We start from the raw sequence: 26,067 nt of genomic DNA on the forward strand, positions 1-26,067 counted from the left end.
TCTGTATAATAATAATAATAATAATAATAATAACAACAACAACAACAACAACAGGACACTACAGGCTGCTCCCCCTGTATAATAATAACAGGATACCACAGGCTGATTTCCATGTATAATAATAAAAGGACACCATAGGCTGCTCATCCTCTATAATAATGACAATAACAGGACACCACAGGCTGCTCCCCCTGTATAATAATAACAGAACCCCACAGGCTGCTCCCGCTATATAATAATAACAACAAGACACTACAGGCTGCTCCTCCTGTATAATAAAAAAAAGGAAACCACAGGCTGCTCCCCCTGTATAATAATAATTATAAAACAGGACACCACAGGCTGCTCACCCTGTATAATAACAGAACAACGCAGGCTGCTCCCCCTGTATAATAATAACAGGACACCGCAGGCCGCTCCCCCTGTATAATAATAACAGGACACCGCAGGCTGCTCCCCCTGTATAATAATAATAACAGGACACCACAGGCTGCTCCCCCTGTATAATAATAATAACAGGACACCACAGGCTGCTCCCCCTGTATAATAATAACAGGACACCACAGGCTGCTAACCCTGTATAATAATAATAACAACAGGACACCACAGGCTGCTCCCCCTGTATAATAATAACAAGACACCACAGGCTGCTCCCCCTGTATAACAATAACAGGACACCACAGGCTGCTCCTTCTGCATAATAATAACAGGACACCACAGGCTGCTCCCCCTGTATAATAATAACAAAAGGACACCACAGGCTGCTCCCCCTGTATAATATTAATAGGACACCGCAGGCTGCTCCCCCTGTATAATAATAACAGGACACCACCGTCTGCTCCCCCTGTATAATAACAGGACTCCGCAGGCTGCTCTCCCTGTATAATAACAGGACTCCGCAGGCTGCTCTCCCTGTATAATAATCACAGGACACTACAGGCTGCTCCCCCTGTATAATAATAATAGGACACCACAGGCTGCTCCTCCAATATAATAATAGCACACCACAGGCTTCTCCCCCTGCATAATATTAATAAAACACCACAGACTGCTCCCCCTGTATAATAATAATAATAACAACAGGACACCACAGGCTGCTCCCCCTGTATAATATTAATAGGACACTGCAGGCTGCTCCCCCTGTATAATAATAACAGGACACCACCATCTTCTCCCCCTGTATAATAATAATAACAGGACACCACAGGCTACTCCCCCTGTATAATAATAACAACAGGACACCACAGGCTGCTCCCCTTGTATAATAATAATAACAACAACAACAGAACACCGCAGGCTGCTCCCCCTGTATAATAATAACAACAGGACACCACAGGCTGCTGCCCCTGTATAATAATAACAGGACACCACAATCTGCTCCCCCTGTATAATAACAACAGGACACCACAGGCTGCACCCCCTATATAATAAAAATAACAACAGGACATCACAGGCTGCTCCCCCTGTATAATAATAACAGGACACCACAGGTTGCTCCCCCTGTATAATAATACCAGGACACCACAGGCTGCTCCCCCTGTATAATAATAACAAAAGGACCACACAGGCTGCTCCCCCTGTATAATAATAACAAAAGGACCACACAGGTTGCTCCCCCTGTATAATAATAACAGGACACTACAGGCTGCTCCTCCTGTATAATAATAACAAAAGGACCACACAGGCTGCTCCCCCTGTATAATAATAATAATAACAATAATAATAATAATAATAATAATAATAATAATAATAACAGGACACTACAAGCTGCTCCCCCTGTATAATAATAACAGGACACCACAGGCTGCTCCCCCTGTATAATAATAATAACAACAACAGGACACCACAGGCTGCTCCCCCTGTATAATAAAAGAACACCGCAGGCTGCTCCCCCTGTATAATAATAACAGGACACCACAGGCTGCTCCCTCTGTATAATAATAACAGGACACCACAGGCTGCTCCTCCTGTATAATAATAACAGTACACCACAGGCTGCTCCTCCTGTATAATAATAACAGGACACCACAGGATGCTCCCCCTGTATAATTATAACAACAGGACACCACAGGCTGCTCCCCCTGTATAATAACAGGACACCACAGGCTGCTCCACTTGTATAATATTAATAGGACATCACAGGCTGCTCCCCCTGTATAATAATATCAACAGGACACCACCATCTGCTCCCCCTGTATAATAATAACAGGACACCACAGGCTACTCCCGCTGTATAATAATAACAGGACACCACAGGCTACTACCAGTGTATAATAAAACCAGGACACCACAGGCTGCTCCCCCTGTATAGTAATAACAACAGGACACCACAGGCTGCTCCCCCTGTACAATAATAACAGTACACTACAGGATGCTCCTCCTGTACAATAATAACAGTACACTACAGGCTGCTCCTCCTGTATAATAATAACAGAACACCGCAGGCTGCTCCTCCAATATAATAATAGGACACAACAGGCTGCTTCCCCTGTATAATAATAACAACAACAGGACACCACAGGCTGCTCCCCCTGTATAATATTACTAGGACACCGCAGGCTGCTCCCCTGTACAGTAATGACAGGACACCACAGGCTGCTCCCCCTGTATAATAACAACAACAGAACAACGCAGGCTGCTCCTCCTATATAATAAGAGGACACCACAGGCTGCTCCCCCTGTATAATAATAACAACAGGATACCACAGGCTGCTCCCCCTGTATAATAATAACAGGACACCACCGTCTGCTCCCCCTGTATAATAATAACAGGACACCACAGGCTTCTCCCCTGTATAATAATAACAGGACACCACAGGCTGCTCCCCCTGTATAATAATAACAGGACACCACAGGCTACTCCTAGTGTATAATGATAACAGGACACCACAGGCTGCTCTCCCTGTATAATAATAACAGGACACCACAGGCTGCTCCTCCTATATAATAATAACAGTACACTACAGGCTGCTCCCCCTGTATAATAATAACAGGACACCACAGGCTGCTCCCCCTGTATAATAATAACAGGGCACCACAGGCTGCTCCTCCTGTATAATAATAACAGGGCACCACAGGCTGCTCCTCCTGTATAATAATAACAGGGCACCACAGGCTGCTCCCCCTGTATAATAATAACAGGACACCACAAGCTGCTCCCCCTGTATAATAATAACAAAAGGACCACACAGGCTGCTCCCCCTGTATAATAATAACAAAAGGACCACACAGGTTGCTCCCCCTGTATAATAACAGGACACTACAGGCTGCTCCTCCTGTATAGTAATAACAAAAGGACCACACAGGCTGCTCCCCCTGTATAATAATAATAACAGGACACTACAAGCTGCTTCCCCTGTATAATAATCACAGGACAGCACAGGCTGATTTCCATGTATAATAATACCAGGACACCACAAGCTGCTCCCCCTGTATAATAATAACAAAAGGACCACACAGGCTGCTCCCCCTGTATAATAATAACAAAAGGACCGCACAGGTTGCTCCCCCTGTATAATAATAACAGGACACTACAGGCTGCTCCTCCTGTATAATAATAACAAAAGGACCACACAGGCTGCTCCCCCTGTATAATAATAATAATAACAGGACACCACAGGCTGCTCCCACTGTATAATAATAATAATAACAGGGCACTACAGGCTGCTCCCCCTGTATAAATAATAACAGGACACCACAGGCTGCTCCCCTGTATAATAACAGGACACCACAGGCTGCTCACCTGTATAATAATAACAGGACACCACAGGCTGCTCCCCCTGTATAATAATAACAGGACACCACAGGCTGCTCCCCTGTGTAATAATAACAGGACACCACAGGCTGCTCCCCTGTGTAATAATAACAGGACACCACAGGCTGCTCCCCTGTATAATAATAACAGGACACCACAGGCTGCTCCACTGTATAATAACAGGGCACCACAGGCTGCTCCCCCTGTATAATAATAACAGAACATTACAGGCTGCTCCCCTGTATAATATTAACAGGACACCACAGGCTGATCCCCCTGTATAATAATAACAGGACACCACAGGCTGCTCCCCTGTGTAATAATAACAGGACACCACAGGCTGCTCCCCTGTGTAATAATAACAGGACACCACAGGCTGCTCCCCTGTATAATAATAACAGGACACCACAGGCTGCTCCCCCTGTATAATAATAATAATAATAATAATAATAATAATAATAATAATAATAATAATAATAATAATAATAATAATAACAGGACACCTCAGGATGCTCCCCCTGTATAACAATAACAGGACACTACAGGCTGCTCCCCCTGTATAATAATAACAGGACACTACAGGCTGCTCCCCCTGTATAACAATAACAGGACACCACAAGCTGCTCCCCCTGTATAACAATAACAGGACACCACAGGCTGCTCCCCCTGTATAATAATAACAGGACACTACAGGCTGCTCCCCCTGTATAATAATAACAGGACACCTCAGGATGCTCCCCCTGTATAATATTAATAGGAGACACCGCAGGTTGCTCCTCCTGTATAATAATAACAAAAGGACCACACAGGCTGCTCCCCCTGTATAATAATAATAATAACAGGACACCACAGGCTGCTCCCACTGTATAATAATAACAGGACACCACAGGCTGCTCCCCCTGTATAATAATAACAGGACACCACAGGCTGCTCCCCTGTGTAATAATAACAGGACACCACAGGCTGCTCACCTGTATAATAATAACAGGACACCACAGGCTGCTCCCCCTGTATAATAACAACAGGACACTACAGGCGGCTCCCCCTGTATAATAATAACAGGACACTACAGGCTGCTCCCCCTGTATAATAATAACAGGACACCTCAGGATGCTCCCCCTGTATAATAATAACAGGACACCACAGGCTGCTCCCCCTGTATAATAATAACAGGACACCACAGGCTGCTCCTCCTGTATAATAATACAGGACACCACAGGCTGCTCCCCCTGTATAATAATAACAGAACACCACAGGCTGCTCCCCCTGTATAATATTAATAGGAGACACCGCAGGTTGCTCCCCTGTATAATAACAAAAAGAGGAAACCATAAGCTGCTCCCCTATGTAATACTAAAAAGACACCAGAAGCTGCTCCACCTGCATTACCTCATATACAGAACGATATCTCTCGGATAACTGGCGGCGAGCAACATTCAGCCGGAAATCACGTGCACAGGAGAGGCGGGATGTCCGGTGGACGGCATATACAGGAAGTCAGGTGGACCGCATAGACCGGAAGACAAATGCATATTCCAATTTAATTCTAGCCTGTGCGTTCCAGCTGACTTCCTGTCTGTGCGTTCCATCTGTTTTCCTGTCTGTGCGTTCCACCTGACTTCCCACTACTACTGTGCACGTGATTTCCGGCTGTGTGTTGTCCGAGAGATATCGTTCTGTATATGAGGTAATGCAGGTGGAGCAGCTTCTGGTGTCCTTTTAGTATTAATTATGGGAGCAGCTTATGGTTTCCTCTTTTTGTTATTATACAGGGGGAGCAGCTTATGGTTTCCACGTTTTTATATTATACAGGGGGAGCAGCCTGTGGTGTCCTCTTTTTTATATTATAAAGGCATACCTCCCAACTTTTGATTTGTAGAAATAGGGACACTCGCGCGGCGGAGCCGCGCGAGCGCCCGAAAAGGGGGCGGGGCGTATGCAAATGAGGGCGCGGCTTATGCTAATTAGCCGCGACCTCATTTTCATACGAGAATAGACGCTGTGCGCATGCGCACAGCGTCTATTCTGCTAGATTGGGGGGTCTCCCAACTGCCACCCCCCGCAGCGGGACAATGCCTGCCGCGGGTGGGACGTCGGGACAGGACCCGAAAATCGGGACTGTCCCGACGGAATCGTGACAGTTGGGAGGTATGTAAAGGGGGAGCAGCCTGTGGTGTCCAGTCATTACTATACAGGGGGAGCAGCCTGTGGTGTTCTGTTATTATTATACAGGGGGAGCAGCCTGTGGTGTTGTTATTATACAGGAGGAGCAGCCTGTGGTGTCCTGTTATTATTGTAGAGTAGGAGCTGCCTGTGGTGTCCTGTTATTATGATACAGGAGGAGCAGCCTGTGGTGTACTGTTATTATGATACAGGCGGAGCAGCCTGTGGTGTCCTGTTATTATTATACAGGGGGAGCAGCCTGCGGTGTTCTGTTGTTATTATTATTATTATACAGGGGGAGCAGCTTGTAGTGTCCTTTTATTGTTATTATACAGGGGGAGCAGCCCGTGGTGTCCTGTTGTTATTATTATACAGGGGGAGCCGCCTGTAGTGTTCTGTTATTATTATTATTATACAGGGGAGCAGCCTGTGGTGTCCTGTTATTATTATACAGGGGGAGCAGCCTGTGGTGTCCTGTTATTATTATACAGGGGGAGCAGCCTGTGGTGTCCTGTTATTATTATACTGGGGGAGCAGACTGTGGTGTCCTGTTATTATACAGAGGGAGCCGCCTGTGGTGTCCTGTTATTATTATACAGGGGGAGCAGCCTGTGGTGTTCTGTTGTTATTATTATTATTATACAGGGGGAGCAGCCTGTGATGTCCGGTTATTATTATACAGGAGGAGCAGCCTGTGGTGTCCTGTTATTATTATTATTATTATTATTATACAGGGGGAGCAGCCTGTGGTGTTCTGTTATGAGTATTATACAGGGGGAGCAGCCTGTGGTGTCCTGTTATTATACAGGGTAGCAGCATGTAGTGTCCTGTTGTTATTATTATACAGGATTAGCAGCCTGTGGTGTCCCGTTATTATTACACAGGGGGAGCAGGCTGTGGTGTCCTGTTGTTATTGTGCAGGGGGAGCAGCCTGTGGTGTCCTGTTATTGTTACACAGGGGAGCAGCCTGTGGTGTCCTGTTATTATTATTATTATACAAGGGAGCAGCCTGTGGTGTCCTGTTGTTGTTATTATTATACAGGGGGGGCAGCCTGTGGTGTCCTGTTATTATTATAAAGGGGGAGCAGCCTGTGGTGTCCTGTTATTATCATACAGGAGGAGCAGCCTGTGGTGTCCTGTTATTATTCTTATACAGGTGGAGCAGCCTGTGGTGTTCTGTTATAAATATTATACAGGGGGAGCAGCCTGTGGTGTCCTGTTATTATACTGGAGGAGCAGCCTGTGGTGTCCAGTTCTTATTATATAGGGGGAGCAGCCTGTGGTGTCCTGCTATTATTATTATTATTATTATTATTATACAGGGGGAGCAGCCTGTGGTGTCCTGTTATTATTTTTATACTGGGAGCAGCCTGTTGTGTCCTGTTATTATTATTATACAGGGGGAGCAGCCTGTGGTGTCCTGTTATTATTATACAGGGGGAGCAGCCAGTGGTGTCCTGTTATTATTATACAGGGGGAGCAGGCTGTGATGTCCTGCTGTTATTATGCAGGGGGAGCAACCTGTGGTGTCCTATTATTATTATACAGGATGAGCAGCCTATGGTGTTCTGTTATTATGCAGGAGGAGCAGCCTGTGTTGTCCTGTTATGAATATTATGCAGGAGGAGCAGCCTGTGTTGTCCTGTTATTATTATACAGGGGGAGCAGCCTGCGGTGTCCTGTTATTATTATGCAGGGGGAGCAGCCTATGGTGTCCTGTTATTGTTACACGGGGAGAACCCTGTGGTGTCTTGTTATTATTATTATTATACTGGGGAGCAGCCTGTGGTGTCCTGTCATTATTACTATACAGGGGGAGCAGCCTGTGGTGTCCTGTTATTATTATACAGGGGGAGCAGCCTGTGGTGTACTGTTACTATTATACAGGGGGAGAAGCCTGTGGTGTCCTGTTATTATTATACAGGGGGAGCAGCCTGTGGTGTCCTGTTATTATTATACAGGGGGAGCAGCCTGTGGTGTCCTGGTAATATTATACAGGGGGAGCAGCATGTGGTGTCTTGTTATTATTATTAGACAGGGGAAGCAGCCTGTGGCATTGTGTATTATTATACAGGGGGAGCAGCCTGTGGTGTCCTGTTATTATCATACAGGAGGAGCAGCATGTGGTGTCCTGTTATTATTCTTATACAGGGGGAGTGGCCTGTGGTGTTCTGTTATGTATATTATACAGGGGGAGCAGCCTGTGGTGTCCTGTTATTATACGGGAGGAGCAGCCTGTGGTGTCCTGTTATTATTATATAGAGGGAGCAGCCTGTTATGTCCTGTTATTATTATACAAGGGGAGCATCCTGTGGTGTCCTGTTATTATTATACAGGGGGAGCAGCCTGTGGTGTTCTGTTATTATTATATAGAGGGAGCAGCCTGTGGTGTCCTGTTATTATTATACAGGGGGAGTAGCCTATGGTATCCTGGTATTATTATACAGGGGGAGCAGCCTGTGGTGCCCTGTTATTATTATACAGGGGGAGCATCCTGTGGTGTCCTGTTATTATTATACAGGGGGAGCAGCCTGTGGTGTTCTGTTATGAATATTATGCAGGAGGAGCAGCCTGTGGTGTCCTGTTATTATACAGGGGGAGCAGCCTGTGGTGTCCTGTTATTGTTACACAGGGGAGCAGCCTGTGGTGTCTTGTTATTATTATTATTATACAGGGGAGCCGCCTGTGTTGTCCTGTCATTATTACTATACAGGGGGAGCAGCCTGTGGTGTCCTGTTATTATTATACAGGGTGAGCAGCCTGTGGTGTACTGTTGTTATTATTATACAGGGGGAGAAGCCTGTGGTGTCCTGTTATTATTATACAGGGGGAGCAGCCTTTGGTGTCATGTTATTATTATACAGGGGGAGCAGTCTGTGGTGTCCTGGTAATATTATACAGGGGGAGCAGCCTGTGGTGTCTTGTTATTATTATTATTATACAGGAGGAGCAGCCTGTGGTGTCCTGTTATTATTATTATACAGGGAGAGCAGCCAGTGGTGTCTTTTTATTATTATTATTATACATGGGGAGCAGCCTGTGGTGTCCTGTTATTATTATTATACAGGGGGAGCAGCCTGTGGCGTCTTGTTATTATTGATATACAGGGGAAGCAGCCTGTGGTGTCCTGTTATTATTATTATACAGGGGGAGCAGCCTGTGATGTCCTGTTATTATTACTATACAGGAGGAGCAGCCTGTGGTGTCCTGTTATTATTATACTGGGGGAGCAGCCTGTGGTGTCATGTTATTATTATCATTATACAAGGGGAGCAGCCTGTGTTGTCCTGTTGTTCCTTTTATACAATGGGAGCAGCATGTAGTGTACTGTTGTTATTATTATACAGGGGGAGCAGCCTGTGGTGTTCTTTTATTAGTATTATACAAGGGGAGCAGCCTGTGTTGTCCTGTTGTTCCTATTATACAATGGGAGCAGCATGTAGTGTACTGTTGTTATTATTATACAGCAGGAGCAGCCTGTGGTGTCCTGTTGTTATTATTATTATATAGGAGGAGCAGCGTGTAGTGTCCTGTTTTTATTATACAGTGGGAGCGTCCTTTGGTGTCCTGGCTATGAGCTGTGTGGTGTAAACTATTAGCAATACAGCATTGTGTGACAGTCACTGGGGCGTCTTATGTGTGACCAGGGCTGTGTGACATGGGGGATAGAGGAGGACTCACTGCTTCATATCTATGTTACATGTGTGCTCTGTGCTGTGTAGTATAATTATTATACTTACTCCTAGACCACTGAGCTGTGAGGTTCCAGAGAGTTTACTACACGTCACGTGAGGATGAGACGCGTCACTGATTCCCTGAGGATGGAGAAGGACAGGAGTCACATGTCTGAGAGGATACTAAGTCTCACCCTGGAGATCATCTACCTGCTGACCGGGGAGGTGACGGTGACATCACTTATATCTATAGTAATAATACAGGGACGTGACAGTGACATCACTTATATCTATAGTAATAACACAGGGACGTGACCGGGGAGGTAACAGTGACATCACTTATATCTATAGTAATAATACAGGGACGTGACCGGGGAGGTGACATCACTTATATCTATAGTAATAATACAGGGAGGTTACAGTGACATCACTTATATCTATAGTAATAATACAGGGATGTGACCGGGGAGGTGACAGTGACATCACTTATATCTATAGTAATAATACAGGGACGTGACCGGGGAGGTGACATCACTTATATCTATAGTAATAATACAGGGATGTGACCGGGGAGGTGACAGTGACATCACTTATATCTATAGTAATAATACAGGGATGTGACCAGGTAGGTAACAGTGACCTCACTTATATCTATAGAAATAATACAGAGACGTGACCAGGGAGGTGACAGTGACATCACTTATATCTATAGTAATAATACAGGGATGTGACCGGGGAGGTGACAGTGACATCACTTATATCTATAGTAATAATACAGGGACGTGACCGGGGAGGTGACCGTGACATCACTTATATCTATAGTAATAATACAGGGACGTGACCGGGGAGGTGACAGTGACATCACTTATATCTATAGTAATAATACAGGGACGTGACCGGGGTGGTGAGGGGAACTGGGATTTTATATAATGAAATTTGTTGTCTCCCCCAATACACAGGATTACACAGTAGTGAAGAAGACATCCGGTGAGTGTGAGACACCCAGCAGCCGTCCCCGTGTGTCAGGAGGACTGAGCAGGACCCAGAGCCCCATCACGGTGCCTCCACCTCACTCACTGATACATGAGAGGCACAATGACCAGATGATCCTGGAACTCACCAACAAGATCATTCAGCTGCTGACCGGAGAGGTGACTGCTGGGAATGGGACATTATACAGTAACACCGGGGGATGTGACCGGAGAGGTGACTGCTGGGAATGGGACGTTATACAGTAACACCGGGGGATGTGACCGGAGAGGTGACTGCTGGGAATGGGATGTTATACAGTAACACCGGGGGATGTGACCGGAGAGGTGACTGATGGGAATGGGACGTTATACAGTAACACCGGGGGATGTGACAGGAGAGGTGACTGCTGGGAATGGGACGTTATACAGTAACACAGGGGGATGTGACCGGAGACGTGACTGCTGGGAATGGGACGTTATACAGTAACACCGGGGATGTGACCGGAGAGGTGACTGCTGGGAATGGGACGTTATACAGTAACACTGGGGGATGTGACTGGAGAGGGGACTGCTGGGAATGGGACGTTATACAGTAACACCTGGGGATGTGACCGGAGAGGTGACTGCTGGGAATGGGACGTTATACAGTAACACCGGGGGATGTGACCGGAGAGGTGACTGCTGGGAATGGGACGTTATACAGTAACACTGGGGGATGTGACTGGAGAGGGGACTGCTGGGAATGGGACGTTATACAGTAACACCGGGGGTATGACCGGAGAGGTGACTGCTGGGAATGGGATGTTATACAGTAACACCGGGGATGTGACCGTAGAGGTGACTGCTGGGAATGGGACGTTATACAGTAACACCGGGGGATGTGACCGGAGAGGTGACTGTTGGGAATGGGACGTTATACAGTAACCGGGGATGTGACCGGAGAGCTGACTGCTGGGAATGGGACGTTATACAGTAACCAGGGATGTGACCGGAGAGGTGACTGCTGGGAATGGGACATTATACAGTAACACCGGGGGGGGATGTGACAGGAGAGGTGACTGCTGGGAATGGGACGTTATACAGTAACACCGGGGGATGTGACCGGAGAGGTGACTGCTGGGAATGGGACATTATACAGTAACACCAGGGGATGTGACCGGACACGTGACTGCTGGGAATGGGACGTTATACAGTAACACCGGGGGATGTGACCGGAGAGGTGACTGCTGCGAATGGGACATTATACAATAACACCGGAGGATGTGACCGGAGAGGTGACTGCTGGGAATGGGACGTTATACAGTAACACGGGGGGATGTGACAGGAGAGGTGACTGCTGGGAATGGGACGTTCTACAGTAACACCGGGGGATGTGACTGGAGAGTTGACTGCTGGGAATGGGTTGTTATACAGTAACACCAGGGATGTGACTGGGAATGGGACGTTATACAGTAACACGGGGGATGTGACCGGAGAAGTGACTGCTGGGAATGGGACGTTATACAGTAACACCGGGGATGTGACCGGAGAGGTGACTGCTGGGAATGGGACGTTATACAGTAACACCGGGGGATGTGACAGGAGAGGTGACTGCTGGGAATGGGACGTTATACAGTAACACCGGGGATGTGACTGCAGAGGTGACTGCTGGGAATGGGACATTATTCAGTAACACCGGGGGATGTGACCGGAGAGGTGACTGCTGGGAATGGGACGTTATACAGTAACAGCGGAAATGTGACCGGAGAGGTGACTGCTGGGAATGGGACGTTATACAGTAACACCGGGGGGTTGTGACCGGAGAGGTGACAGCTGGGAATGGGACATTATACAGTAACACCGGGGGATGTGACCGGAGAGGTGACTGCTGGGAATGGGACGTTGTACAGTAACACCGGGGGATGTGACCATAGAGGTGACTGCCGGGAATGGGACTATTACAGTAACACCGGGGGATGTGACCGGAGAGGTGACTGCTGGGAATGGGACGTTATACAGTAACACCGGGGGATGTGACCGGAGAGGTGACTGCTGGGAATGGGATGTTATACAGTAACACCGGGGGGTTGTGACCGGAGAGGTGACAGCTGGGAATGGGACATTATACAGTAACACCGGGGGATGTGACCGGAGAGGTGACTGCTGGGAATAGGACATTATACAGTAACACCGGGGGATGTGACCGGAGAAGTGACTGCTGGGTATTGGACGTTATACAGTAACACTGGGGGATGTGACCGGAGAGGTGACTGCTGTGAATGAGACGTTATACAGTAACACCGGGGGATGTGACCGGAGAGGTGACTGCTGGGAATGGGACGCTATACAGTAACACCGGGGATGTGACCGGGGAGTTGACTGCTGGGAATGGGACGTTATACAGTAACACCGGGGATGTGACCGGAGAGGTGACTGCTGGTAATGGGACGTTATACAGTAACACCGGGGGATGTGACTGGGTGATGACTGCTGGGAATGGGACGTTATACAGTAACACCGGGGGATGTGACCGGGGAGGTGACTGCTGGGAATGGGACGTTATACAGTAACACCGGGGGATGTGACCGGAGAGATGACTGCTGGGAATGGGACGTTATACAGTAACACCGGGGGATGTGACCAGAGAGATGACTGCTGGGAATGGGACGTTATACAGTAACACCGGGGATGTGACTGGAGAGGTGACTGCTGGGAATGGGACGTTATACAGTAACACCGGGGGATGTGACCGAGGAGGTGACTGCTGGGAATGGGACGTTATACAGTAACACCGGGGGATGTGACCGGAGAGGTGACTGCTGGGAATGGGACGTTATACAGTAACACCGGGGGATGTGACCGGAGAGGTGACTGCTGGGAATGGGACGTTATACAGTAAAACCGGGGGATGTGACCGGAGAGGTGACTGCTGGGAATGGGACGTTATACAGTAACACCGGGGATGTTTCTGGGTGATGACTGTACCATTGTGTGTGTCAGGTGCCTATAAGGTGTCAGGGTGTCACTGTCTATCTCTCCATGCAGGAGGGGGAGTATATAGAGGAACACAGGGGTCTGTACAAGGATGTGATGATGGAGAATCACCGGCCCCTCACATCGCTGGGTAAGTGGAGACATTTATTGTACAGGGGAGAGCAGGTATGGGGGTCCCCTATATACACCCAGCATCTGATAATCACATTTCTCTTTCATCCAGTCCGGTGACACAGCTAACCTTGGGATGTAGAGGGGAGCCAGGCACCTATGCTTCAATCTTTGGGAGCAGGCTCCTCCCTTCTGCATCCCATCATGCTTCAGTTTCGTTTAGGTGCCCACAGTAGTGGGTACAATGCTGAGTGGCAGCGCTGCAGCCACACTTTTTTTCTTTGGTTTTTTAGTTAGACTAGGCTTTTATTATTTTATTAACATTAGCTTAGATGCAGGTTTGCCAGCGTGTGACTTCTGTTGAAGTCAGTACATGCTGAGAGCGCAATAGGACGCTGACAGAAGCGCGTCCTGTCAGTGTCCTGTGTGCAGTGATGGACATTCACACAGAATGTGCACTCTGCACAGCGCTGAGCTCCGCTCAGACGGAGACTTGTCCTGGGCCACGGGGGACCCCATCCAGCGCCTTGTTAGAAGGGGATCTTGGGGAAGGGTCCTCCAGCGATGGCGGCCGCCATCTTTACCTGTTTGGAAGCTGAAATCCCCCAGGGGAGTTGAAGCTTCTCACAGGACGCCCAGCGTTTCTGGGCAACTCCAAGTGGTCCCTGGTGGGGGAGTTACTGGAGTAGAGAGAGACACGCAGGGAGCGCCTGTGTGTGAGTTTGGCGCCAAAAGCGGCAGCCTCCCTCTCTGTAAGGAAGACTTCCTCTAATTCCTGGTGCCATTCCTCTAATTCCTGGCGCCATTACTCTGTGCTTGCTGCGGAGCTGAAAAAGACAGAGCCTGCTCAGAAGTCTCTCTGGATAACGCTTCCCCCGCTGAATCGCTGGCAACAGGAACACAGATAAGTACACTTGGTGCATTACTCTGTGACTTTGCCTGAACGTTGAGCAGTGTTTAATATTCTATTATTAACATGGCGGACGAGTGCAGTTCTGTTGCTGGGGAGGGAGCGCTTGAGATGTTTTATCATTGCAAGAAATGTAATGTTCATTTATCGGCTGAACAGTTGGACCAGGGGGAATTGTGCCCTTCCTGTGAAGCTGTGCCCTGTGGGTCACGCACCCTAAGTCCCGGAGGAGCTGAGCCAGCCTGGGCTGTGGCTTTGGGACAGTCTGTTAAGGCTTTAACAGAGGCTTTAAATAGGCAAAAGGGATCTTTAGTTGGATCACCAGATCCTATTCCCTCATCTCAGGGATCACTTCCCCTCTCACAGGGAGACCCTATTTTGCTGCAGGCTATGCAGGACACGGCACAAGGGGTTCATAAAATGTCTTGGTACTTCTTTACTTTCACCGCGCCACTAGATAGGACAGATAGGATATCGCGGTCATCGTGGGCATTGAATGCACTAAAAAATCGGGTGCGACGCGACCAATGCGATGCCCGCGATTTCCCATAGGGACCAATGTTAAATTTCTCAATTGACCCGATTTTTCCATAGGAATCAATGTTAAATGGCCCACAGAGGCCAAATAGCCACCCTGAAGTGTGAAATGGCCCCCACAATTGTTAACGCCACCCCACGATCAACGTGAACCCGAAGCGTGGCGAGCGCAGCGAGCCCGCGAGGGGCGGCGGTACGCGTCCTACGACCTTTTCATACCCCCACTATCCAAGTCGGCGTGGAGCTGAGAATAGAATAGTGTGGCGAGCGCAGCGAGCCACCGAGCCCGAAGCGTGGCGAGCGCACGAGGATACCTGTGAAGCCCGCGAAGGGACGCGTTTACCTGTGAAGGTATCAGCGTCCCCTCGCAGGGCTCGCTGCGCTCGCCACGCTTCGGGCTCGGTGGCTCGCTGCGCTCGCCACACTATTCTATTCTCAACTCCACGCCGACGTGGATAGTGGGGGTATGAAAAGGTCGTAGGACGCGTACCGCCGCCCCTCGCGAGCTCGCTGCGCTCGCCACGCTTCGGGTTGACGTTGATCGTGGGGTGGCGTTAACAATTGTGGGGGCCATTTCACACTTCAGGGTGGCTATTTGGCCTCTGTGGGCCATTTAACATTGTTTCCTATGGAAAAATCGTGCCAATTGAGGAATTGAACAGTAAAATCGGGTCAATTGAGAAATTTTACATTGTTCCCTATGGGAAATCGCGGGCATCGCGTCGGTCGCGTCGCACCCGATTTTTAGTGCATTCAATGGCCGCGATGCCCGCGATTTCTAGTGGCGCCGTGAAAGTAAAGAAGTACCAATGTCTTCTCTTTTAGAGCAATTCACAAAGGTATCTGATGAAGTTATGCTCAGACAGGGGTCTCCTATGGTACCTCCAGTAGCTACTGACGATGATGATGGAGTGGATGAGGATGATTTATGTTGTCACAGGGGGAGGAAGCAGATTCCTCAGCCTCTGGTATTGAAGATCTCATTTTGGCTGTTAAACAGGCTTTGGATTTACCTGTGGAGGAAAAGACTGCTACACAGTGTGTGTTTAAACGGAGTCGTAAGGAACCGGTTTCCTTTCCTTCAGATAAAGGCATGGTGGCTTTATTAGGCGAGGCTGGCAAGGCTCCGGAGAAGAGATTGTTAATGGCTAAGAGATATGCTAACATGTACCCCATGCCTGAGGATCACGTTAAAGTATAGGAGAAAGTCCCGTTGGTGGATTCCTCTGTTGCCAGATTGTCTAAGGCCACGGCGTTACCAGTGCAGGGTGGCGCGGCCTTTAAGGATCCATTGGACAAAAAAGTTGAAGGCTGTCTGAAGGCAGTTTTTGAAGGAGTAGGTTTCACTATGAGGCCCATCATTGCTTCGGCTTGGGTGTCAAAAGCCATGATCAAGTGGGCAGAGACATTGGGGAATCATCTCCAGCATGATGCAGAGGCTTTTTCTATGGTTGAAAAGTTAAAGTGTGCTGCAAAATATATTTGTGAGGCTAGTGAGGAGGGCGCCAAGATGGCGTCTAAAGTCTCAGTCACGTCTGTTACTGCTAGGAGAGCTCTCTGGCTAATGGCCTGGGACGCAGATAGTGAGTCCAAGAAGTCTCTGGAAAATATTCAGTTTAAAGGGGAGCTGTTGTTTGGCTCAGAATTGGATGAGATCATCAAGCAGGCTACTGGGGGTAAAAGCACTTTTCTCCCCACTACCTCTAAATCAGCTGGCTCAAAGTTTGGAGTGTTCAAGCAGTCCTTTCGTCCCGCCTTTCGGGGGGGAGCATCTGGCAGAGGCCGGGGAAGATTCCAAGCCAGCAGAGACAGGGCTTCTAAACCAAAATTTGGTGCCTTTAATAAGAAACATGCTGCCAAGGGGGAGGATAAACCCTCTGCATGATGGGGCGGAGACTCCCTGTTCTGGAACCAGAGTAGGGGGTCGCCTCCTGCAATTTCAGGGCAGTTGGAGGGTAGCCACGGAAGATCCGTGGGTACTTTCCATTGTTTCAGGGGGTTATCAGATAAAGCTCAGGGGTCCATCCCCTCGCAGATTTATTCCAACACCCTTACCAAGAACAGCGTCTCTCAGATCTTCTCTCATGGCAGCAGCCTTATCGCTCGAGGAGAAGGGGGTAGTTATACCAGTGCCTCGAGGGGAAAGAAGGAAAGGGTTCTACTCAATACTCTTCTTAGTTCCCAAACCAGACGGGTCTTTCAGGCCCATTCTAAATTTAAAATCTTTGAATGCTCATCTCTGGGTGGATCACTTCCGCATGGAATCTCTGCGGTCAGTGCTGCTGAGCATAGAACCAGGGGAGTTCTTAGCGTCAGTGGACATTCAGGATGCTTATCTCCATGTTCCCATCCACAAAGATTTCCAGTCTTTACTCCGATTTGCAATAGGGGGAAGACATTGGCAGTTCCAAGCACTCCCGTTTGGACTAGCCACGGCCCGAGAGTATTCACCAAAGTGGTGTCCACTATGGCTGCAGCTCTCAGATTGCAGGGAATAATTGTTATCCCTTACCTGGACGATCTGCTGTTCAAAGCAGAATCGGCAGAGAGATTAAAGGCTCACCTGGAGGTAGCAAGTCAGGGTTGGATTTGAAATCTACCAAAGTCCCATTTGACACCAACGCAAAACTTGAAGTTTTTGGGGGTGATCATAGACACTCATCTTCACAGGGTTTTTTCTCCCAGAGTCCAAAGCGGTGGAGATTCGACTAATGGTATTGGAGATTCTACAAGCTCCGGCACCATCGGTGTGGCAGGGAGTGAGATTACTAGGAAAGATGGTGGCAACCTTCGACACTCTGCAGTTTGCCAGATTCCATTCCAGAATTTTCCAGTGGAACATCCTAGCTTGTTGGTCAGGAAATGCCAAGAGGATGAAACTGGAGATTCTATCCCTGTCCGCGGAGTCCAGGAGGTCCCTCTTGTGGTGGACGGATGTGGAAAACTTACAGCTGGGAAGATCCCTCAGGTCCTGGGATTGGCTGGTCATAACGACCGACGCCAGTCTGAAGGGCTGGGGGGCAGTAGCTCTTCATCTAAGGTTGCAGGGCCTTTGGTCAGTAGAAGAGTCAAAATTGCCCATAAACATACTAGAGCTGAGGGCAGTACTGAATGCCTTACTACAGGCGGAGACTTTTCTGAAAGGGTCTCCAATGAAAATACAATCGGACAATGCGACAACAGTGGCCTATTTGAACCATCAGGGCGGGACTCGCAGCAGGATGGCGATGGCCGAAGTCTCCAAGATCTTCAGTTGGGCGGAGATCAATGTACCGGCATTGTAAGCAATATTTATACCAGGAATCAGAAATGTGGAAGCGGATTTCCTCAGCAGGGAGTCCCTTCAGGAAGGAGAATGGTCTCTTCATCAGGAAGTCTTTCAGGAAATTGTGAGTCGTTGGGGTCTACCAGATATAGACCTGATGGCAACGAGATCGAACCGTCAGGTTCAGAGATTTTGTTCCCGGGTAAGGGATCCCACTGCTTGGGCAGTGGACACCATGACAGTTCCGTGGGACTTTCAGATGGTGTACATCTTTCCTCCATTTCCCATGTTACCGAGAGTGTTGAGGAAAATAAAGAGCCAGGGAGTGCGGGCAATTCTAATTGCTCCAGACTGGCCCAGGAGGTCTTGGTACTCCACTGTACTGAGGTTGTCGAAGGAGTTCTGGAAGCTTCCTCTTCGGCAGGACCTGTTACGACAAGGACCTTTTCTTCACAAGGACCCAGGTCGTCTCAATTTGACGGCGTGGCTTATGAAACCTCCTTATTGAAGAAAAAGGGGTTTTCTGATGAGGTCATTCAGACCATGCTGAGGGCCCGCAAGCCGGTGTCTGCGGCTAATTACCATCGGGTCTGGAAGATTTACATTAGATGGTTTGAGAGACAGAAACTTCACACATCCAGGTTCAAATTGTCAAGGCTTTTGAATTTTTTGCAGGATGGTTTTTCATCAGGCCTTAGCATGCAGTCCTTAAAGGTGCAGCTGTTGGCCTTATCCATATTTTTTCAAAAGAGGGTAGCTTTGTTACCTGAGATTCAAACGTTCTTACAAGGGGTTACTAGACTTAAACCACCTTATAAGCAGCCGGTGGCGCCTTGGGATTTGTCTTTGGTTCTATCCATATTACAGAATCCTCCCTTTGAACCGCTAAGATCTGCGGAGTTAAAGTATGTGACGTGGAAACTTACCTTTTTGTTGGCTATTGCATCAGCCAGACGAGTGTCTGAGTTGGGTGCTTTGTCGTGCAAGTCACCGTTTTTAATATTTCATGATGACAGGGCTGTGATGCGTACAGTCCCAAAATTCCTACCTAAGGTAGTGTCGTATTTTCATTTGAATCAAGACATTGTACTTCCAGTGTTTTCTACCCCAGAAGGGGTAAAAAATAGGGACAAAATGAAGAGATTGGATGTTGTTCGCGCCTTGCGAATATACATGGAAAGGGTAAAGGACATTCGAAAATCGGATTTACTCTTGGTGCTATATGATGTGCATAAGGTTGGGTGGCCTGCTTCTAAGCAGACCATCGCTCGCTGGTTGAGATCTACCATTGCCTTTTCCTACTGTAAAGCAGGTCGACCAGTTCCGTCTGGAATGAATGCACATACCACCAGGTCGGTTGCTTCCTCCTGGGCGGTGCGCCATGGGGCTACGGCGGAGCAGTTGTGTAGGGCTGCCACCTGGTCCTCTGTTCATACCTTTACCAAATTTTACAGGTTTCATGAGTTCGCGTCGGAGGACGCGTCGGAGGACGCTTCATTCGGACGGGCAGTGATGAGAACTGGCAGTCTGAGCATACCCTCCTAAAGGACCGGCTCGTGAACGTCCCAAGGTTAGCTGTGTCACCGGACTGGACGAAAGAGAAAAGGGGATTTTTGTAAGAACTTACCGTTCGAACCCCTTTCTCTGAGTCCAGTCCGGTGACACAGCGATCCCTCCCTTACGCTCAGTTAAGTGTACCGTTCATGTGTTACCATGTTATGGTTATGTTATGTTACATAAAAAAGATGTTCAGGCATTGTTCTGAGTTATGTATCCTAGTGTGTTCTTGAAGTTGAACTGAAGCATGATGGGATGCAGAAGGGAGGAGCCTGCTCCCAAAGATTGAAGCATAGGTGCCTGGCTCCTGGCGGACCCCTCTACATCCCAAGGTTAGCTGTGTCACCGGACTGGACTCAGAGAAAGGGGTTCGAACGGTAAGTTCTTACAAAAATCCCCTTATATACCATTTACTCAGTCACTGTGTGTCTCCTACAGATGGGCCCAGTAACAGGAATACCCAAGAGAAATGTCCCCGTCCTCTGTATTCCCAGGATTGTACAGAGGAGAATCACAGAACCCCACAGGAGGATCAGGTAGGTGGGATTTAGGGTCTGTCACTATATAATCTGTACAGAAGCTGTTTATCTTATACACTGATAATCTTATAGTAATGCTCAAATCCTGAAAGGAGCCTTTATTTAACGTGTTAATTATTGTTGGTATTTAGGTTGAACTAAAGGCAGGAGATACAGAGGGTGGAGAAGAGATGTATGTGTCTGATATGAAGGCAGAAGATACAGAGGGAGAAGAGGAGACGTATGTGATTGATATAAAGGCAGAAGACACAGAGGGAGCAGAAGAGACGTATGTGACTGATATGAAGGCAGAAGATACAGAGGGAGGAGAAGAGACGTATGTGACTGATATAAAGGCAGAAGATACAGAGGGAGCAGAAGAGACGTATGTGACTGGTATGAAGGCAGAAGGTACAGAGGAAGAAGAAGAGACGTATGTGACTGATATGAAGGCAGAAGGTACAGAGGGAGAAGAAGAGACGTATGTGACTGATATGAAGGTAGAAGATCCAGAGGGAGAAGAAGAGACGTATGTGACTGATATAAAGGCAGAAGATACAGAGGGAGCAGAAGAGACGTATGTGACTGGTATGAAGGCAGAAGGTACAGAGGAAGAAGAAGAGACGTATGTGACTGATATGAAGGCAGAAGGTACAGAGGGAGAAGAAGAGACGTATGTGGCTGATATAAAGGCAGAAGGTACAGAGGGAGAAGAGATGTATGTGAGGCAACAGTTTAAGGAGGAGAAAATCCCTACAGATATCAGCTTATGTAAGTATTAACCATTAATCTCTTCTCTTTCACCTTTGTTAGTACAGACTAATTGAGGAAAGTTATTTGCCCAGTGGGGGATTCAGGAGCCACTTGCCCCTAATATACTCCTGCTCTCCCCCTCACATCATGTCACTGTGTGTTACCAGCCCAGAGATCTGACCAGTCTCCTCCCCGCACTCTCTGGTGTATCTCATACATCAGGAACCATCAGCCCCTATTATACTCCTGTTCTCCCCTCACATCATGTCACTGTGTGTTACCAGTCCAGAGATCTGACCAGTCTCCTCCCGCATTCTCTGGTGTATCTCATACATCAGGAGCCATCAGCCCCTATTATACTCCTGCTCTCCCCCTCACATCATGTCACTCTGTGTTACCAGCCCAGAGATCTGACCAGTCTCCTCCCCGCACTCTCTGGTGTATCTCATACATCAGGAGCCATCAGCCCCTATTATACTCCTGCTCTCCCCCTCACATCATGTCACTGTGTGTTACCAGCCCAGAGATCTGACCAGTCGCCTCCCCGCACTCTATGGTGTATCTCATACATCAGGAGCCATCAGCCCCTATTATACTCCTGCTCTCCCCCTCACATCATGTCACGGTGTGTTACCAGCCTAGAGATCTGACTGGTCTCCTCCCCGCACTCTTTGGTGTATCTCATACATCAGGAGCCATCAGCCCCTCTTATACTCCTGCTCTCCCCCTCACATCATGTCACTGTGTGTTACCAGCCCAGAGATCTGTCCAGTCTCCTCCCCACACTCTCTGGTGTATCTCATACATCAGGAGCCATCAGCCCCTATTATACTCCTGCTCTCCCCTCACATCATGTCACTGTGTGTTACCAGCCCAGAGATCTGACCAGTCTCCTCCCCATACTCTCTGGTATATCTCATTCATCAGGCGCCATCAGCCCCCATTATACTCATGCTCTTCCCTCACATCATGTCACTGTGTGTTACCAGCCCAGATATATAACCAGTCTCACCCCTCACTCTCTGGTGTATCTCATACATCAGGAGCCATCAGCCCCTATTATACTCCTGCTCTCCCCCTCACATCATGTCACTGTGTGTTACCATCCCAGAGATCTGACCAGTCTCCTCCCTGCATTCCTAGTGCATCTCCTACATCAGGAGCCATCAGCCCCTATTATACTCCTGCTCACCCCCTCACATCATGTCACTGTGTGTTACCAGCCCAGAGATCTGACCAGTCTCCTCCCCGCACTCTCTGGTGTATCTCATACATCCGTAACCATCAGCCCCTATTGTACTCCTGCTCTCCCCCTCACATCATGTCACTGTGTGTTACCAGCCCAGAGATCTGACCAGTCTCCTCCCCACACTCTCTGGTGTATCTCATACATCAGGAGCCATCAGCCCCTATTATACTCCTGCTCTCCCCCTCACATCATGTCACTGTGTGTTACCAGCCCAGAGATCTGACCAGTCTCCTCCCCGCACTCTCTGTTGTATATCATACATCAGCAGCCATCAGCCCCTATTATACTCCTGCTCTCCCCCTCACATCATGTCACTGTGTGTTACCAGCCCAGAGATCTGACCAGTCTCCTCCCCGCACTCTCTGGTGTATCTCATACATCAGGAGCCATCAGCTCCTATTATACTCCTGCTCTCCCCTCACATCATGTCACTGTGTGTTACCAGCCCAGAGATCTGACCAGTCTCCTCACCGCACTCTCTGGTGTACCTCATACATCAGGAGCCATCAGCCCGTATTATACTCCTGCTCTCCCCTCACATCATGTCACTGTGTGTTACCAGCCCAGAGGTTATTTGGTGATAGTCCACACAAAACCATTTTTCTTGAGAGCCAACACGATCCCAGCGGCCCATGGGCTTTTTTTATGGCACGATGACTGCCAAAGCTATCATCTCCTTGATTCCAATCTTTATCTGCCTCTTAACATTCGGGGTAATTCGGTACGCGACTTTTCGGATGGGCTTTGTGCTCTGAATGTCTCCAAGTGGTGATCAGTCAGGTGAGCCTTGATTGGCTTTAATTTAATTTACGTGAGTTTATATATCAAGACTTGTTATGTGGTTATATATTCAGCGCCCCCTACCTGCAGCCATTGTTACACCAAGCAACAGTATGAGCATTTTTAATAATTCCGTGAACTGGAGAGACTGGAAGTGGCTGTAGCGAGTCATGTGTGCAGCTTATTTGACCATATGATGCAGTCCGACGAATGTTTCACCTAGACGTGACCTGGCGTGTATCCCGACATACGTTTCGCCTACAGGCAATGCAATGATGTATCCCAACATACGTTTCACCTAGCTGTTACCCAATGATGTAGTCCGACGTACGTTTCACCTAGATGCTTGATTACGGTACAGCCTTACCACACAGGATGCAATTTTGCCAGTTCTGTAGATACACAATTACACATTGTGGAAAGAACAGTCTTCAAGTTCTAAAGCAACAATGAGCCTGATTCAGACCTAATGGCTGTGCTGCTAATTTGCACAGCCCTGCAATCAGATCGTTTTCCCTGACACTGCCTGAAAACAACCGGTTCAACCACAAAACCACAACCCACCTCTTCCCACCATACCTTGGTATATCCTATTAAACATGGAAGTTTTACCTGGTCATTTTGTTTCTCTGAAACATTCCCTACTTTGTAGATATTTAAAATTTTGGGGGGGTTGTAAACTTTATCCTTCCTATCTCATGCAGAAGAAGATTTGAGCCACTGGTTATGGTGGCCAAAGAGTTATTATAGTATAGTAATTTACATATATGTATCTCTTTCTTTCCCTGTAGATGGATGTAACAGAAGAAATATATTGGCTGAACGTCCCATTGTATCTCCATACTGTAAAATGCAAGATAAAGGCATCACACAAGATTCTGTGGTAGAAAACCCTGTGAGCTCAATTGTGCAACCAGTACCTCTCAGTGCAGATATATCATCTGTTACCTCCAACCATGAGAAATGTTCTACTGAGTCCTCAGATATTGGCCCATCTATCACAGCTCTAAGAGTAGATATGTTTTCCAGTTCTGTATATGCAAAGTGTTTTACTCAGAGCACGCAACTTATTAGCCATCAGATAACTAAGGCAGAGAAGAAGCCATTGACATGTTCTGTGTGTGGGAAATGTTTTACACACAAATCAGATCTTTTTGTACATAAGATAAGTCACAAAGGTGAGAGACCATTTTCGTGTTCTGTGTGTGGGAAATGTTTTAAACAGAAATGGCATCTCGTTGTTCATGAGAGAATTCACACAGGTGAGAAACCATTTGCATGTTCTGAGTGTGGGAAATGTTTCACCCAGAAATCATATCTTGTTGTACATGAGAGAATTCATACAGGTGAGAAGCCATTTTCATGTTCTGAGTGCGGGAAGTTTTTTACATACAAATCTAATCTTGTTGATCATAAGAAAAGTCACACTGGTGAGAAACCATTTCCATGCTCTGAGTGTGGAAGATGTTTTGCGCAGAAATCACATCTTGCTACACATAAGAAAATGCACACAGGTGAAGATTTATTTCCATGCACTGAATGCGGGAAAAATTTTACGATGAAATCAAATCTTGTTATACATCAGAGACTTCACACAGGGGAGAAGCCATTTTCATGTTCTGAATGTGGGAAATGTTTTACATACAAAGCACAGCTTGTTGCACATAAAAAAAGTCACACAGGTGAGAGGCCGTTTCCATGTTCCGATTGTGATAAATGTTTTACATACAAAGAACAGCTTGTTACACATCAGATAATCCACACATATTTACTTTAGTTAGTCATAGTTTGTTAGTTGAGATATAGGTATATTGAGGTTTTTGGCATATATACGGGGTGGGGGTAGGTCCTTTTTTTTATTCTAGTGATGTTATTGTATGTTTTTCATCTTGATGTAAGGTAATGAATCTCGGAAGACATAACCAGTGTGCGACTTATACATTAAACGGAGTAGAATTGGGTCAATCTGAATTGGAAAAGGACCTAGGAGTCCAAATTGACAACAAACTGGGGTGTAGTGCCCAGTGTAATAGTGAGAAGGGGCATGAAAGCTGGGGATGGCAGTGTAATTATGCCACTGTACAAGGCACTGGTTAGACCTCACATTTGGAGTGCAATTCTAGGCCCCACACTATAAAAAGTATATTATGGAATTGGAACAAGTCCAGAGAAGGGCAACCAGGCGATTGAAAGGGTTTGAGTCATGAAGCTATGAGGACATAATAGCCGAATTAGGAATGTTTACTCTGGGAAAGAGACGTTTTAGGCAAGACCTGTTTAACATGCAAATATATTCGGGCAATATTCTAAACGATCAGACACCGTTTTACTTTGATTTTGGAAACTGGGACACGTGGGCATGTGCTCAGGCTAGAGGAGAGAAGATTCCGTACCCATAGAAGGAAAGGGATTTCTTTACATGGTCAGGACAGTAAGTGTCTGGAACTCTCGTCCAGAAAAGGTGGCGTTGGCAGACATATTGAACGCCTTTAAGACAATGTTGGACAAACATCAGAAAACAACAGACCTTGGCGCATTCAGTCAGCAGCTGTTCAGGTGGGGATGTGTTAACCCACAAAATAGTGACTAAACAAAGGAAAAAAGGATATAGAACAACGCTTCTGCTATACTGAGGTACAAATGCACGGCTGGCTGTGACAAGGATGTATATAACACATAACATTAATAATGCATGCATCACTTCCTAATTAAGAACAATAAAAAGGAGCCTTATATTTTCTAGTGGGTCTATTTGTTTGTGTGTTTGTATACTGCACCTCCACAAAGGTCACCTGAAGATATAATGAAGGTGTATGCCACATGGAAGTCCCCGACAGTTTTGAATTACCGGT

At 47.4% G+C, this 26,067-nt stretch overlaps 3 protein-coding genes across 5 annotated transcripts in view; 2 read left to right on the plus strand and 1 right to left on the minus strand.

The window, feature by feature from the left end:
• The window catches only part of LOC146009826 (uncharacterized), a 426,905-nt gene that overhangs the window by 92,247 nt on the left and 308,591 nt on the right, over positions 1 to 26,067 (plus strand). The window lies entirely within an intron of this gene.
• Positions 1 to 26,067, minus strand: part of LOC146009824 (uncharacterized) — a 163,849-nt gene that overhangs the window by 23,708 nt on the left and 114,074 nt on the right. Inside the window, exon 1 of one of the 3 annotated variants that reach the window (XM_083150337.1) lies at positions 5,144 to 5,230. The exons of the other annotated variants lie outside the window; for them this stretch is intronic. The gene's annotated coding sequence lies outside the window, so the exon portion shown is untranslated. Of the gene's footprint in view, positions 1 to 5,143; positions 5,231 to 26,067 lie in introns of those variants that run through there. 3 annotated transcript variants of the gene reach the window in all.
• The window catches only part of LOC146009852 (uncharacterized), a 70,593-nt gene continuing 49,907 nt past the window's right edge, over positions 5,382 to 26,067 (plus strand). Inside the window, exons 1-7 of the mRNA XM_083150393.1 lie at positions 5,382 to 5,441; positions 9,664 to 9,816; positions 10,551 to 10,742; positions 13,542 to 13,665; positions 20,354 to 20,451; positions 20,586 to 21,204; positions 24,007 to 24,729. Coding sequence (XP_083006519.1) covers positions 9,712 to 9,816; positions 10,551 to 10,742; positions 13,542 to 13,665; positions 20,354 to 20,451; positions 20,586 to 21,204; positions 24,007 to 24,729 — 1,861 coding nt within the window. The 5' untranslated portion in view covers positions 5,382 to 5,441; positions 9,664 to 9,711. The remainder of the gene's footprint in view (positions 5,442 to 9,663; positions 9,817 to 10,550; positions 10,743 to 13,541; positions 13,666 to 20,353; positions 20,452 to 20,585; positions 21,205 to 24,006; positions 24,730 to 26,067) is intronic.

This window comes from Crinia signifera, chromosome 6 (assembly GCF_055691185.1).
Source record: "Crinia signifera chromosome 6, ASM5569118v1, whole genome shotgun sequence".
Taxonomy (NCBI): Eukaryota; Metazoa; Chordata; class Amphibia; order Anura; family Myobatrachidae; genus Crinia; species Crinia signifera.